This window comes from Xyrauchen texanus, chromosome 40, assembly GCF_025860055.1.
Source record: "Xyrauchen texanus isolate HMW12.3.18 chromosome 40, RBS_HiC_50CHRs, whole genome shotgun sequence".
NCBI lineage: Eukaryota > Metazoa > Chordata > Actinopteri > Cypriniformes > Catostomidae > Xyrauchen > Xyrauchen texanus.
In genome coordinates, this window is record NC_068315.1 from 31,923,862 (window position 1) to 31,941,789 (window position 17,928).

The window sequence follows — 17,928 nt, forward strand, 5'->3', positions numbered from 1 at the left end:
TGAAACCTCTTCAACTTGAATCCAAAAGGGGGCACTATATCGCAACAACAACAACAAAAAAGGTTTACGTTGGAAGTCCCTCTATAAATATTTTTGAAAGCTTAATCTGAGCTTTTCATAGATAAACATCACTTCTGAACTTATGCCACATCAAATAACAAAACAATTAAAATAAGGCCTGAAATCTGCATCACAAATAAGTGCATCCTAGTGATAATATGGTGTGGTAGAAATATTAATATGAATATAGCACTTAAATACTCATATATCAAATGAAAGCTATCATTGTCAGGAATGCGACTGTACAGTTTTGCTGCCTTAATACCACAGTTCAAAAGATTTTCAAAATAATCACAAAGTGAAATTTGATTTCCATAATGATATCAAAAGCAAACATGTATTTATTACACTGCTGCTGTATGCCCCAAATAGCTAAAAAGTTTATTTCTGCTCTTAACTTAGGCAGTTTTCTACAAAATGAGCCATTTTATATTTGTCTGTGAGCTTGTTTGAATAATCCAATGTTATATCTTAGATTTCCAGACAAAAAAATGCAGTCCAGCAGGAATAGTATGCTAAACTAATAATTGGAAATATGTGTTATTGACTATTGATGATAAAATGTTGTATGTCACAGCAAATGGGAGGATCTCAGCTTTCTAATGAGCTTCTAGTCCACTCAGAGTCTGAGATATTCAATAAAAAAAATGGAGGTGGTGCATGAACTGAAATTAGAATTTGACTGAATGTTTACGGACAAACACATATGTGAGGGATAAAATGCGTTACAGCGCCACCTACATTTCAGATCTGGATGTTGGTAATTGAGGAAAACAATTATAATACTTGCTGCCATCTTGTGGAATAAAATAAGACTTTTTATATGGGAGATTAGAGCGAATAGAACTAGAATTACATGCTTGCAAAGTTAGGACAAAAAAAAGATAATTATCTTCATCATAGACTTGGATACACGATATCATTTTTTTTTTGTTATTTAGATTTTTCACAATTAGTCCACAGTTTGTGTGAATAATGCGCTTTTAAATTTGAGTGTGAATTGCAGGCGGCAGCCCAAAAATCCCTCCAAGCTGAAGAGGTTATTTTCCTTACATGTCTTATGGAAGCATGAATTATGGGGTGTATTGCTGAATGTTCTGAAAGGTAAATAAACCTTGACAAGCAAGAACAGCTCCATGAATGTATTAATTAATAGACTGACTGTATGTTTTATATCAAAATTAAAAAAAGGAAATCAGAATTTTTGAGTGAAGTGCTTACATATGCCTTTTGTACACATCACTGGAGTTTTTCATATTTACTTTTTTTGTTTGTTTTAGGCATTGTATTTTACTTATAGCTTTATATCTCTTTAAAAGTATGTAATCTTTTATGTATTTTTTGTCTGTGATGCAACACTGAACATTAATATTTTAAAATTACTTGTTTTGTATTCATATTTTATGCCAGAAATATTTTTTGTTTGCATTGATTGCAAGTGTAGTGTACTGGCAAGAATTCACTTATTTGCCTGGCTGTTTCTTATTGATCAAACACCTGAGATATTACTCTTTAAAGATCAATTTGAAAATATTACTTACAGATTAAAAACAAAAACAAAGTGCAAACTCATTTTCAAAACACCACTGTACTGCTAATAACTGTTAAAATATTCTGCATATTAAGGTAACAGTTTGTATAAATAAATATTATGGTTGTACCACATGACTTAATTTTCATCATCGCATGATATTTTTACGGGCAAGAACGTTTCTTACTAAGTTTTTAAGAACTTAGTACAAACAGATGAAACTAATGTAATGTCAAGTTTTAGTTAACATTGTTCAGTACAAAACTGTTCAAATATTTGAACTATTTAAAAAATATGAAATACATTTATGGTTTAAAATAACCTTTTAAAAATCCTAGTCCGTCACTGACCACTGACAAATTGTAAGGTGCTAAAGTGTCTATGCATAGCACTGTTTTCAATGGATGTCATTCATCACCAATACTATTAACCTCTTATTTTCTAATAGCTATGGTTTTCCAGTGGGTTATGTGTAAACTACCTTTAATAAACAAGTGAACCATGATTATAGTATGGAAAAGCAAATTGGCAGCGGTGGGATTCGAACCCACGCCATCGAAATGACTGGAGCCTAAATCCAGCGCCTTAGACCACTCGGCCACGCTACCTATGAATTATCATATATAAAATTATGTATATATAACCTGTAAATAATATATGAAAAGGTAATAAAATAATAATAAGATCTGTCCAGCTTTCAAAAATCTAGGTTTTAATACATTGATTGAAGAAGGAACTTTGTTTGTTATGAATAGTCTTGCTTGACAAACGTAAGTAACTGACGAATTTACCCTTTAAACAGCAACTTCATACAAATAAATACATGAAATTTGAGCGTGAAACACCGCGGAGTGTCTGAATATGTGACGCTGACAGTGGCAATATCTCAAAACCAAAAATACAAAACTACCGTCTTGGTTCGAATATCACATGAGTGGGAAGGGCAAATCTGTTCTCTTCGACATTGGCTACGTGCAGCTAGTCCTCACCAGTGTGGAGAGCTGTACCGCTGCCGAGAATTTGCGATCCTACTATGGCGAAGGGCATCATCATGAATATGAATTAAACAAATGACACGTTCAACAAGCATGGCAACTTGATTGGCTGAAAGGCAGACTCATTGCGTGTACTTGAAGGATCTACTTATGAATGTTAATTACGTAACTTGCCGTTCGTCCAGTATGCATACTTTATTGGCTGAAAGACGGCCTTAGGCTTGGCTCATGAATATAAATTAAATACGTGCCTGAAAGCTCCAGGAAGATCAGTTCGAGCAAATTAATATACATGACCTGTGATTTTGCCATAGTAGAATCCGTTAAATTCCCTCAGTGATCGATTAACAACACGAGCGCCCCATAAATGGCTGAGATGGCCTACGGCGCATGGCTCTCTTTGAATAATAATTTAATGGTATTTTCCTTTAAGCGGATATATTAGCAGGTTAAATACATACATACGGCAATATTTATCTGAATGAAAGTAAATACAGTCTGATGGCAACATTAATGCTTTTTTGGAAAGCCCCACTAGAGGGCAAGATTCGTGTTTTGAGCTATGCGAGGTCTGCGCGAACAACAACACGAGGGAACATTTGCTGCTCGCTGTGCTTGACAGTTTTACACGTAGTGCACACTTCTGTAGATGCACTGTAAACCTGTCACTGTCCAGGAGTTGAGAAACAACCGCAGCTGAAACTTCCGCTTAAATGCACAATTCATTGTTTATTTCCTTTTAAGAAGGGGTTTGAAGACCGACGATTCGAGATAAGTGCTGTATCCTGTTTGCGGTATGCTTTCGACATATCAGCTTTATTCATTCTAACGTAAGGTATGTGACATGCACTTTGCTTTCCTTTACCTGCTATGTTCTAGTTGTGGTTTTATATGCTTCGATTGCACTATTTAAATCCAAGCTGGGAATGACAGTGTTATCTTTATATTCATCCAACATATCTTCTGCCATACATTCCCTTGCATCTGTATATAACAGAACATATTGTACATACGTATACATATATTGACTTATTATGTATTTCTATATATACACTTATATTTTCTATTCACTTTTATTCTATTTTATTATTATTATATAATCTCTGTCTTCTTTTTGTATTGTTTGTGCACTGGAAGCTGCTGTCAACCAAGACATATTCCTTGTAGGTGTAAGCATACATGGCAATAAAGCTGATTCTGATCTTTATTATATTCAAACGGCTCTCTTGTTGCAAACGGATACATTTAACAATATGAGTAGTTATAAATAATCGCGATGAACCGCATGATCATAAATCGATTTCTCTCAAATAGTAAAAACGGTTTAGTGAATACCGTTCACATTGATCGTTCGTTTTCACGTTTTGTTACGATGCACATTATAATGCATGTAGTAATCTTTTTTGACCCTTAGGCTAGACTTCACGTGTCAGTGCTTGTGTGTAGGTTTTGTGCACAACACAGTTGGACATTATGGCTGAGGAAGAGCTCATGTTCAGTATGGAGGAGGTGGGCAGTTTGAAGGATGGCCCAAGGAATGGATGTGGTCACAGCAGAGTGTCCTTTGAAGATGCCAATGCAAGTGATAATGAAGAAGATGATCTCTTCATTTGCCCCATCACCGACTACCCCATGAGCCCAACCAAAGGCAGCTTTGACAATCTAAGAAACCTTCCTCACAACAAGCAGCTTTCCAATTCATTGCCAAAAAACTCCTTCACTTACAAGGTGAGCATTTGCCCTGTTATTTTGCAGTTGTTACTCATTACTTTGGCTGAGTTAAATAATGAAAATCCCTCCAGTCCAAACCGCAAGCAAAGATATACAGAGCCCCTATTAACCTAACCCTTTCCCAAACTGTGTATTGATCTTTTAGCACTCCCCTTCTGGAGTTACTCCACCCCCTTGTGGAGTTACCCTGCCCCCTTTTGTAGACTGCGCCCCCATTTGGAGATCTATGCTATTGTTACTATATAGCTATACATACTTGGCCTGACCAGTGGATACCTGTTGCCTGCTAAGATGAGCAAATCACCTTAGGCTAGTTTAAGATGGTTATTATTAAGCAGGGATTGTCTTCTTGACTGACTAAAGGGTGACTAAAATTCACAGTAAAGTGACTCAACTTAACAATACTGCATGCCTTATTCAGAGTAGTGCCATATTTAACTATTGATGGGTATTAAAACAAGGCTGTGAGACATAGACAAACAGGGCTCTATTTTCTACGTGCAACAACTATGCGCTATGTCTTATTACAATTTTCATGCAATTTTATCAAACTCTGGATGTGTTGTATGGTATTGAAGTGCAATTATAATTTGCTATTTTCCTGAGAAATAGGTAATTGCATTTTTAAAAGCAGGCCTGTTTTCAAGGCAGTCTAAATTCAGTTTCCGCATTTGCAGTTCAGAGATTCCACCAGCAGGTGGTGTTAAAGTTACCTTTAATACCTACAGGTCCAATGTCTGAAAATATATAGGAACATTATATTAAGTCCCTGACAATCATCATCTTAGCCATTTTATGAAACAACAATTATGAGATTTGTGTTAAACTTTCTAGAGGTCATGGTTTGTTTATCAATTATTATTCTTATTATATTTATATATTACGGTTTGGTATGTACATCGGTTTTGGGATCACGGTATGGTACAGTCTTTTTGTGAAGGCTCATTCATGACTGCACTATTCATATTTCTTTAACAAAAATTCAGTACAAACAAAATTAATACATTAGCAGTGCAGATTTCTGTCTTTTGCCTTTCAGCACACCACTTACACTTACATTTACATTTATGCATTTGGCAGACACTTTTATCCAAAGCCCTTATTACAAGGACAATTCCCCCGGAGCAACCTGGAGTTAAGTGCCTTGCTCAAGGGCACAATGGTGGTGGCTGTGGGGAACGAACTGACAACCTTCTGCTTAGCAGTTTATTGCTTTAGCCCACTACACCACCACTACTCCGTACTTATCACTCAATTAAAAATTTTTTTGTGAAAATCAGAATATCCACATTGTCAGAGGAGGGGGCAGACCTGTTAGCATTGATAATGTCCACTGCTGTTGAAATATTACTCCTATTCCATTCATTATCACTTTAGATCTGTTTGAGCTTGCAGCGAAAGACTGCTTGAATGCCGTTGCAAGACTTGGACAGGCTGTTTATGCTTTTCTCTCATGAAGTCAAGAGACACATGATATCGCCGTAAATGAGTCATCACACAGCCTTCGTCCTGTTCACTACTCGTTGCCCAGTATTTTCTGTAGTTTACTGTGAAACCATAATTCTCCCAAACCACAGATTTAGAGACGGCCATGGGTCTTCAATCTCTGGCTTATTTAAGTCTGACATATTTATATTTTGTTTATATAAATAGCAAGCTAGCTAGTATAAACTTCACATGCATTTATCTGATCTGCAGTTTCTAGTGTACAGTGTGGTGCTCTGTTAAGTTTTGTTCCATTTGGTCCCGTGTTGCTTCGCAATCTTTTTTCATTTTAGTTCTATGTAGATTGTGTTGTTCGTTATGTTATTTTAATATTGGTTTCATGCATGCTAAGATATGTAATCATTCGTATGACTGTGTGTACCGTACTGAAGGCCCTGAATCCATTAGGTTCGGCGTGGATACATTGGTACCGTTGCCGCCCTAATACTTACATTCTCTATAATTTAACAGAGCATACATCCAAATTCTGATGATAATCACATTTTCCATATGTTTAAAAGGAGCATATCACTGTCACAGAAATATGACATTTATCAAGGACAATGCACAAAATAACGTAAATGTATATTCTTTTAATAAATTGTAAACAGTTAATTTACACTACAAATTTTTTTATGAATGTGGTGTCTTTGTTTATATCACTGGTGCTTGAGGGAATGGATTATTTAATGGGATGCAGACACGGCAATAACCGGAAAAATTGCACTTGACCCAGCCTATTAGCTCGTCGCGTGCACGATTTAGCCAAACCCATTTGCGCCTAGACTTAGCACATGCTTACACTGACTTTGAGCTAATGTCTTATGGCAAAACGTTGCGCTTAGTGCTGGCACTCTTAAATAGAGCTCCTGTCTATTAAATGGTTTCTGCTGTTGTTTATATTGCTGTTGATCATTCATCTGACTGCACGCGAAAAAAATTAATTATTTCCTAAACATTTCATTAGACAACTCTGAATAAGGTCATTGCTATAATAAAACTTTGTTGTTTGTTACTACAACATTGAAATATTAAGGATACTAAAGGCCAAAACATACTCCATAAGTTGTGAATGCAGACACTTCTAGCTACTCAAGCTTGATTTTGTGTGTTGTTGCTTACCGAAAAATGTCAGACCACAATTAATAACAAAACGGAAGTACGTGTAGCATTCGTATTGTTGCTGCAAGGGTTACTATAGCGGACATTAGTGTATGAAATATCTGCCTCTTGAAAGTTAACTCTTTCAAGTCAACTACTCTCATGGCAGAGCAGTTTGAAAAGAATATTCTTGAGCAAGTAACTAGCAGCTTACCTGAATAGTAACATGCAGTTTAATGGCACATACATTTCACGGTTACCTTATCACCCCCTTGAGTACTGAGGTTTGATAGCACCACAGTAACACAAGAGTGCATGTAAGAGGTCTTTACAGGTCCACTCGGATCCAAAAAATCAAGGTCCGACCTGAGATCCAAATGGGTTTGTGTTCAAAATTTTGACGCATGCCTCGAACACGGGTCAGGACTGATATTAGTAGCCTTGGGTCTCGGGTAATTTTAAATAAATGTGCTTTTACCAAATGGACCTGAGAAGACCCAAATTCTTTTAAAATATGCCAACTTTCCATTATTCATTTTGGGAGTTTAGCAATCTTTTATTATTTAAAACATATGCATATTAAATCATTCTATGACAACGTTATTATCTCATTTTATCACTGTTCTCTGTCAATCTGCGGTTCTATGTGTAAATTACCAAATCATACTGGATACTAGTGCATGCAGGCTGTGCAGACATGGCTGCCATTTACATTCAGGTCCAGTCAGTTTCTAAAAATATTGCCATCGGGTTGAAGTGCAACAGATTTCCCTCAACTTGACCTTCCATTTTTCAAGGGGTTGAATATGCCTGTAATAATAACATCCATCCACAATATATCTAATGTTTTTCTTAACTCGTAATTTTATGGGACGGCCTAACGTTAATGCACTTTTACACAATATTAGATACAAAATGTATTGTCAAAATCATGACTGAATGGCACACTGACAAAAGCCTACAACATAGTGAGGTCCAGTTACAACAATGACGTGTACGACTGTTTTAAACATTTATAGTTGCATAATGCAGACTACTACACATACTGGTTTAAAATATTAAGCCTTACCCTAGCACTCCATTCCAAACATAGAATGAGTTTGAACTCTGTGGGTGTTGCACAGTGATAGACAACAGTAGCCAGTCAAACAGGTATTTCAACTCAAATCTATAACTATATTCTATATTTTAGCACATCGCTGTACTGACCAATCAGCATCCAGGAGTGCAACTATCCATTTTATGATGGTACTTTAGAAATAATCCAAGAAGGTCCCTATGTTGTTTGTGTCTACTTAAATAATCAATCATAATAATTAATTTGTAAAATAAACCACAAACAGCTTTTTCTTAACCACAATAACAATACTATGGTATTTAGTTTTGTTACAGCATCCAGAAGTAGCAGTAAACATGTGCAGTATGCAAAAACTCCATCTCTGTGACACACGCTCACTTCCTTATAAGGAGTTTGAACTCTTTCAAGCTCATAGCGAGCGTCTGCGCAGCAGCTGTTTGGTACTAAATATCTTTTGGCTAATAGGAAGTGATGTCGCATTTTCTTAAAGGAATATTCCGGGTTCGACTTGCTCCAGTGAGGCACTTACAATGAAATTGAATGAGGCACATTTTTGAAAATTTTTCAAACGTTTAGCCAAAAGACATAAACATTATAAGTGTTAACATGATTTTAGTGTGATAAAATCACTTACTAACCTTTTCTGTGTTAATGTTTATCCAGTTTTACAAGTTCGTTGCCATGATATAATGTCAACAAACCCTAAAATGACTGTAAAAACTATGATTAAAACAACTTCACAACCCAAATAATACATGATTATTAACAGAAGAATTAATGTAAGTGCTTTTATAAAATTATAAGCTTCACGTTTCTGCTTTTAAACACTCCAAAAATTGGCCCCATTGTAAGTGCCTCAGTGTAACCTCGATTGTTGCTTTTTTAATACATTTTTGTTGTAATCGACATTATGCCACAAGTTCTGTCGAATGAGCTTAACTTGTATTGAACCCAGAATGTTCCTTTACACTTATGTATTGTTAAAGTTAATTTGCATAAGTCTGGTTGCATTTACTCTGATAATTTTGTATTTTAAAAGTGGTTTTGTCTATTCCTTCAATGTAGAACAAAAATGAAACCGTGCAGGACGTGCACTCTAACAGGTTTGGCTCTTTAACTGAGAGAGGTCGGGTATGTTCAATTTAAGTTTCAATTTCAAGCCCTCACTTTTATAATTTCTTTCCCAATTTTCAGTAAACCATTTTACCATATTGCTTCTAGTCTGAAATGCATGTTCTTCCCAAATTTCTGCTATCATCTTCTTTTCTTTTCACTTTGCTCAAGAGAGAAAGAGATGGAAAAAAGTGAATAGAGCAGGGATGATGCCGCAATAACCAATATGATGCCCAATTTAAAAAATCTGGTAACACTTTACAATAAGATTCAGTTTTTTAGCATTATCAATGGGTAAGTTGGAGAAAGAATCACCATTAGCTGGTACATTTCTTTTTTACTCGCCAGACATTTGACGAAATGTAAGCGTAATGGAACTGAAATTCATAAGGCTGGAAGCTAATAATGAGAATAGAATTCCACATATAACAACGATTTTTGTAATTGTGTTATTAAAATAATAACTTAATTGCTACTATATGCACCATGTAAAATTATTAGGTTTCGTAAAAGTCCCTGCATAGATGCTGCATGAGCCTATTTGTCAAATGTTTTACAATGTTTTTTGAAGTTAAAATATTTAATAATGTATGATTGTCCCTTTAAATATTTATATTTTGTCATATGTTTGTTTATACGCAATTGTACGATTTACATTGAGTTTACATTGAAAGCCTTTGTATAAAATGCGCTATATCTCTTTAAGGGAACCGGCAGCTCCACGAGCAAATGTTTACGGTTGAATGAGCGCAGAGTATATTGACGAGAGAAGTTGCACTGTGGTTTTTCCTTCCATCTGTGCAATGTATGATTAGCATTCATGTTTATTTTTTACTTTTTGATCGCTGACTGTAAATAAGAGAAAGGATTTTAAAATAGAATTAAAATTCATGAGTGCGTGGATCTTGTCTTTGGAAAACAAATACACGGAATGAGGCAAAAGGAAATGTTTATTTGCATAATGCACAACAATGCAACAGGCGCGTTACATTGGTCTGACTGAAGCCATGATGTAAAATGGAGAATGCTGTGAAAATTGTCCTTGGAAAAATTTAAGCAAAATCAGAGTTGACATTGGAATGGAATGGAATGTAAATGGAATTATGGCATATCATGGCTCAACTAAAGGAATGGTGACCGCGTGATCACAACACCTCAGGACTCCACTGCAGCTAAATAAGGTCAAAGTGTGCTTGCTCACATGACACAACATGCTGTAAAAGATGAGGCCAGCTTCTTATTCAGTAAAAGGATCGCAGTGCTTAAATTCTTCACCACTATACCACTACACACTGGCGAGTAACATTTATCAGGACATTTACTAGCCTGTGGCAAGTAATAGACATAGTTTAGTCACATAGCTAAAACATTTGGTTGCATATGCGAGTGATATACTCCCAATGTAGAGGACTGATTATGCATAAGGTGTCATGAACTAACAATGAACAATATTTTTTTAATAATAATTTTTACCGGTATTTATTCATTGTTTGGTGTTAAATAATAATTGAGAAACAATTGTTAATTGTTATTTGTGTTAGTGCCTAATGCAATAACTTAGGTACAACTTTTCATTTTAAAAATGTGCATGTTGAAATTAACATGAACCAAATTGTATTAATACCCTACAAGTATATTTAACTAATTTTAACTAATGTAGTTAACCAATGTTAAAAGCTTACTGCAATCCTAACCTTGCAATAATGTGATTTGAAGTTAGAGTTTATTTCCAAAAGAACAATTAAAATCACAAAGTAAAACATAAAAGAATGTGTTATTGTAGTGCTTTCAATATAGCGTGGTGAATAGAAATGACAAATCACACTTTATTTTTTTTATTGCCATTTTTCTTCCTGTCCCTATGTTTTTTGTAATTGGGGTTTTAATAACTTATTGCAAATTGTTACCTTAAGTCTATACGGTTTTTCAGTTTTCATTTTTTTTAACTGTTTTTTAACTTAGATATATATAAAAAAAAAATCTATTCTAGAGAAATCTTAGGGACTGATATAAAAAATATGTAGTCCCTCCCTGAAATGATGTGGAAGGGTGGCCAAAGGCAGATACAGTATATCAAAATACAATTTAATGACAGCAGAGATGTACACATAATTGCTTGAATTATTAATTAAAATATTAACATTGTTTTACTTCATGTTTACTTCAGTATTTTACAAAAATCTCACAAAAAAATATTAAAAACAGTTTATCAGTTGACAAATATGTTGGTGAATTTCTAACTTACACACAATAAATAGGTCTGTCACAAATTTTTAGTACTCATGAAACCTGCCATAGAAAAAAACATTTCCTATTTAAATAGGAAAAATAATCCCTGAAATGATCTGCTTAAAGTCAGCCTAATCAGGCAGGTGCTGATCATCATAAAAACACAAATATTGGCAGATAGTCCTGTGGTCACCAATATATCATCCATCCTTCTATTTCTTTAAATGTGTTTAAATTTTTTTATTACCTAACCATTTAACTGTTATTATAATTAATATATACAGTAAGTCATGGATTTGTCAAGATATTTCTATGCCTATTCACTGTCTCATATTGCCATACTTCCATACTTTTCCTTGTAGCTGATATATGCACACACTGTCTCACTGTGACCTTTCTAAAGGAGATAATCGGTTAAATATACTTCACTATAAAATAGGTGTACTGGATATTTTGGGATGTTGTATCATGTCTATTAAGCCACGGGGCAGGTTTACATTACTAATGATACTTGCATCCATACTTGATGAGACCTCTACAACAGTGTAGACTAGCTCTCACAATTCCATTGCAAGGTGTTTTCCAAATAGTTCAGTTGTTATTCAGAATTTACAATGTAGTGAACTTGTGATGTGATGATGTAGCCAAGCCACCCCTGCTGATGCAAGTGATTGGTATGATTCCAAATAAAAGACATTATAAAACATTTACGGAATAACATTGCCATGTTACATGTAATTTTGGTCTACCGAACAGTTTCAGTATTGTTTAAACCCTTTCTCTCACCTTTAAGCTCTGCTTGACCTTTATTGTAGCTTACCTCTTTTCCACCTGTGCTTGTACCTCACTTCTTTCTCCCAATCATTGTTTTGTGCATGCATTTTACGCACAGTCATAATATATGCAGTGGATCACATAAAGGTTTTGAGGTGAGAGAAGTGTCTTGGGAAGTGGAAAAGTTATGGAAGTTTTTCTTTCTTGCATAGGACGCTTGGAAACATGCTATTGAGAAAGCCAAAGCCATGCCGGATCCCTGGGCTGAGTTCCATCTGGAAGAAATGGAGACCGAACGGTGCACTCGATACAGGTTCATGATTTTCAGTTAATTTATGTAGATTTGACTAAATGTATCTTCACAGGGAAGAAATTGAAACCTGCGTTAGCATATTTGCTCTTGAGTCACTTAAATAATTATTAGTAAAATACTTTGGCATATGACAAAAAACAAAAAGTCATCAAAACATGTCGTTTTGAAAGCGTGGAAGCAGGATTGTACAATGCATACACTGTATAGGCAATTGTGAACAACTCTTAAAAAGTGCTTTTTAATTTGCAAACAAATTAGGAGTGTTCTGTTTTCTTAACATATAAAATATGATTATTTACTGTACAGTGCCAGTGTCAGAAATGTACTTTTATATTAAGGGGCTATATTTGCAAGGGGTCGATCGATAGTGGATTTTGCTGATAACGATAACTAAGGTGGTGGGAAAGGCCGAAAACCAATTAATCAGCTGATAGTTTTTAAAATTGATTTATTGAACATCAAAAAATGTCTTATTATTTCCTTGCTATTACGGCAACAGGCAAAGAGTCCTAAAGGTATAAAAATCCCAGACACAGTTTATTGGTCAACCATAAACCCCAAAACAACCTGAAAAAAATAATATTTGGTGCATAACGTTGGACTTTTAAGTAAATACAAGCCCGAAACAGACAGAGGATTCTTAATTTGAAATGACAAAAAACTATCGCCATTGATTTTTGCAGATAACGATAATTCCAAAAAGCAACTATCAGCACCGTTTAAGTGTAAGAACCGTTCGTGGATGCCGCGGAGAATAGTATGAGCGTCCACGCGTGCTAGGTCTCCGCGGTAACTCAACAAGCCATGTGATAAGATGCACGGATTGACTTTCTCATACACGGAGTCAACTGTGATTCGTCCTCCGCCACATGTCAGAGTCACTACGCCACCACGAGGACATAGAGTGCATTTGCAATTGGGCATGCCAGTTTTTTCAAATAGCGATGGTGCTGTTTTTTACATTAGTAATGTATTGACTATACTTTGTGATCAGTTGAATGCCATTTTGGTGAAATAAAGCACCAATTCCCTTCAGAAACAGCTAAATCTGTACATTATTCCAAACTTTTGGCCGACAGTGTATGTCAGATGTAAAATAAAAATGCCCATTTTGAATTTTTGTTGGGGCTTTTGACCCAAGCATCCCTATATTTCTAACCATGCCATACTGTCAAAGATATGGTTAAAACATATTACAGCTCGGATAGATCTCGAATATAATACTAGAATATTGCTCACTCACTGAACAAGTATCAAGTAAGTATAAGTTTTTAATTTGTAAACAGATGTGGCTTTTGTCGCATTATTCTTGGAAAACTTGCATAAATAAACAGTATAAACAGAATACAAAAACAGCAGATACTCCTGATTAAAATGAGCTCAAATACAACATGATATGATGTATAGACAAAATAATTATAATAATCTCGGAGATAATGCGAAGCTACTTCAGATATCTTTTATATCACTCTAGGAATGGGTCTCTGGTTACAAAGCAGACCAGTCACAGCTGTTGTTGTCTGTGTAGAGTTTAGAAGAATTTCCTGCTTGATCTATATAATTTTTTTTTATTTAGTACAATGTAAAATAAAAGCGAGGTATATCATTTTGGAAACAAGATGTTATCTTTATTGAATCACACTTACTATTTCTACCACACAGTATAAATTCGTCTTTATGCTGTAAATGAAACTGTATAGCTGATCATCATATTTTTTGGTCTGGTACTAAGAAGTTTAAAAACGACTGATTTAGAATACAGTAATTAATAATTGTACTGTAAGATCCAAAGGTACCTATAGTTCATTGATTACATAAACAGTGCCCCTTGCATCCTCTAGCGTGACGTCATATCCTGTCTGTTGTGTTGTCCGAAATAATTTAGTATGTTTAAAGCCTAGTGTGACTGCAGCCTTTACACCACAGACTCTAGTTTAAATCTCAGATTTAAAATTGTTATTACTGGATGTTTTTCTCTGTTAAATATGAGAGACTGTATGATATCAGATAGACAGACACTCAGGATCCACTCACAAGTTTAGAATCTAATTTTAAACTGCTGTAAATTCACACCTCTGAAATATCACTTGACATCCAGCCAATAGCTGTGTATTAATCTACAGTGTATAACGGGTTGGTCTGCATGACACACAGTGTTCTGGGCTAAGATGAAAAGAGCACACACTTGAGTAAATACTGAGCATATGTTTAGTACCATACCCATAATGCAGCATTTGCTCTGTTAACACTGATACAGTTAAAGAGTTGGTGTAATTTATTTTCAGTGTTAAAATACTCCCTCCATTTCCAGATAAATATGCATTTTATAAATTCTATACTTATCAGTCCCACCAGGATTTTGCCACACTTTTTCATGATTTTTCAGCCCAAAATGACTGAATTTGCTGCTGCTTTTCTCAAATTTTGCAATACAATTTGCTGCATTTTTTTGTGTTGTTTTGCAGTGAAAACTCACAAATCATCATTATACAGTATACTACTGTAATTGTTAATGCAATTACATTTAAATATATTAGTGCACAATTACTTAATATGCAGTTAGAATGGAAAAAATCAAGATAATTGTTCTGCTCAGTCATCAGTTTAGAAATTCCCACAAAGTTTCTAATATCTTCATCAGTAGACTAAGATGTGGAACTATAGAGAATAAGATAGAATTCTTTAAAATCATTATTAATATCAATGGCCGTGGTAAATATTTCACCACCATCAGATTTCACTGAGGGAATGGTAGAAAAATAGTCTCTCTGTTTTATATATCTAGACAAAAGTTTTCCTGCTTTGTCCCCTGACTCGAAGTATGACTGTCCCTGCCCTGAATAACCAAAACTCCACCTTCCGTGACAAAATAATATTGCAATCGGGTCAATTCCCCGAGGCCATTAGACGACATTCGACGCTTCAGCTGTGCCTCTGCACTTTTAATATTCTCTTCCAATTCCACGAGTTCTTGAGCTTTGGACTTTTTGGTGAATGAAGCATATTGTATGATCCGGCCCCTAAGAACCGGCTTAAGTGCCTCCTAAGTCACCAGTTGGTCTCCATGTAGACATTGATTTCAGCCTTTAGCATTTGTTGGAATTCAGGGTTTTGCAAAAGGGAAACATTAAAGCGCCAACTATATGATTTATTTTTCTCCGTATGTGTCAACACCTCTAAACATACCAGGGCATGATCTGAGACTAAAATGTTTCCAATTGAGCAATCAGCAACAGATGAAATGAGGGACTTAGATATAAATATATATATATATTCTAGAGAAATCTTAGGGACTGATGGAAAAAAATATATAGTCCCTCCCAGATGGGTTCAAAAGTCTCCAAATATCTGTAAGACCAAGATTTTTACACATCCTGTGGAAGCGTAATTGTTGTTCTAGGGGGCTTGCTCACTTTTACTTCACTATGATCAAGGACTAAGTCCATAAAAAATGTAAGTCTCCTCCCAATATTATATCATGAGGGGTGCCAGCAGCTTTCAACATCCCTTCAAGATCTATACAAAATCCCTGATCATCAACTGTAGGTGCATAAATATTAGCCAAAATAAGACTTTGTCCCTGAATTTTAGCTAAAACAATAATGTCTCTTCCTAATTTATCTTTATTCTTTTTGAGACATTTGAATTGTAGATGTTTACTTATCAAAGTAATGACTCCCCTGCTCTTACTCAAGCCAGCACTATAAATAAAATGCCCACCCCATATCTTTCCACATTTTTCATCTTCCTGTGGAGAAAGGTGCGTTTCTTGAAGAAACACTATATCATATTTCTTACATTTTTGAAGAGAAATAACCTTTTAATGTGGTGCCCCAACCCATTCACATGCCACATGGAGAGTCTTCCACAATCCACTCCATATTTGCACTCCATTTACCTCAATCCAAATGCATACGAACGCGGGAGATTGGAAAAGAAAACTAGAGAGAAGAAATTTTGCATTCTTCTTTCCATAGTTTAAGTTTGGTGAACTCTCACCTGCGAATTCAGATGACGAGAAGACGTGTGACCAATAGAAGATCGATATGTAATACACCCTGATCTTTTGGCTCAATACAAAGAAATACTCCACAAATTCTCGCTTCACGTAAGATCTTTATCGATGATCTCAGAAATTTGACCCATATTGAACCCTCTGCGGATCGATGAGCAGAAACCCTGTGAGCTTGCTCGATTTCCAGCTTATGGCCTGCTATGTCGAGCAAATTCAGAAAGAGCCCATCCAGAATTTCACCTTATCCTGTCCCTCTACTCCCTCCGGGACTCCTACGATACGGTGTTATTCGACGGCTACGGTTTTCCATGTCCTTTAACTTCTCTCAGGCATGCCCCAAATCCACCTTGGTCGCTAGAAGATTAGCAAATAATTCCCTCTCTGATGACCCTCCATGGTGGTGATCGATCGACGTATCGCAGCAAGATCCTCCAAGTCAGCATTGCCGACATGTTCAGCATCTCCCGTCCCCACTTCCAGACCCCTGGCCTACTCGGGGGTGTCAGCATGAGATTTTTTGGGAAGCCCCAAATTGTGGAATATATGTGAAGGATATAGTTGTAGGCAGAGATCTAAAAAGCTCCAAACTGCCAGCAAAAGTACAGAGAGCCCCTAACCTAACCATTTCCCTAACTCTAACCTTGTGAGAAGGTGTCGCAGCCTTTTGGAGTTACTCGCCTTTCGGAGTAACTCCCCTCTCTTTTAGCGATTCCGCCCCATTAGGAGATCTCCGGCCTGCAGCTATCATCAATAGTCATGAACATTTTCAAACAATTATCTGTTTAAAATACTTTTTTTACTGAACTGCTTTTTTTCCTGGATATATGAGACATAGTGGTTTATTCATTCAGTGAAGCTGAGAGACAAGTAAAAATGGACTCATTTTGTAGAAAACAACCTTAGGTAAGAGCTGATATGGTGTCTGTCGCTATTTGGGGGTTGCAGAAACAGTTAATGGAGCAGACATGAGACTTTTGTGATTTTTAAAAATGTTTTATTGAAGTTTCAGGCTGAAAACTTAAAGTTAATTTGATTTAAATCAGTGTTAAAAGTTTAAACGGGTCAAGCTGTCCTGTGAGTCCATCCAGGGGTTAATCTAAGGAGATAGATCACTTCCATGCTATTTAACACTATTATGTTCATGGATTAAGTCATTTTTATTTGTAAAGCACTTTTAACAACACGCATTGTTTAAAAACAGCTTTACAGAAAATGATGCTTCAACAAAATGTGGTGCTGCAATGACTCCAATGTCTTTGTACAAACTCTGTTATACATTTCCTCACTGTGCTGTGTAAATAAATAATGTGATTGAAAATCATGCCTTAAAAATTAGATAAACAATACTTGAAGAAATGCATGCTGATTTCTGGTTTTAAAATGTGTTCTTACGCTTTAGATACAATGCTGTTACTGGTGAATGGGCGAAGGACGACATATTTATCAAGATTTCCTCACAGGTATTTGTAAATCATCATACACTTGCATTCTGTATGAACTACC

General features: G+C 35.6%; 1 protein-coding gene and 1 non-coding gene across 8 annotated transcripts in view; one reads left to right on the top strand and one right to left on the bottom strand.

Annotated features, from left to right (window-relative positions):
• Positions 1-2,117: 2,117 nt before the first annotated feature.
• trnal-uag (transfer RNA leucine (anticodon UAG)) lies at positions 2,118-2,199 on the bottom strand. The gene has a single exon. It is a non-coding gene; the product is annotated as a tRNA-Leu (tRNA).
• A 759-nt stretch (positions 2,200-2,958) lies between these two features.
• The window catches only part of eef2k (eukaryotic elongation factor 2 kinase), a 34,612-nt gene continuing 19,642 nt past the window's right edge, over positions 2,959-17,928 (top strand). For 2 of the 7 annotated variants that reach the window (XM_052112154.1, XM_052112153.1), the window contains exons 1-5: positions 2,960-3,421; positions 4,033-4,314; positions 9,047-9,112; positions 12,310-12,410; positions 17,825-17,885. In XM_052112154.1, the coding sequence (XP_051968114.1) occupies positions 4,060-4,314; positions 9,047-9,112; positions 12,310-12,410; positions 17,825-17,885 (483 nt within the window). In that variant the 5' untranslated portion in view covers positions 2,960-3,421; positions 4,033-4,059. Of the gene's footprint in view, positions 3,422-4,000; positions 4,315-9,046; positions 9,113-12,309; positions 12,411-17,824; positions 17,886-17,928 lie in introns of all 7 variants that reach the window. The other 5 variants (XM_052112152.1, XM_052112151.1, XM_052112157.1 and 2 more) reach the window with 5 other exon arrangements.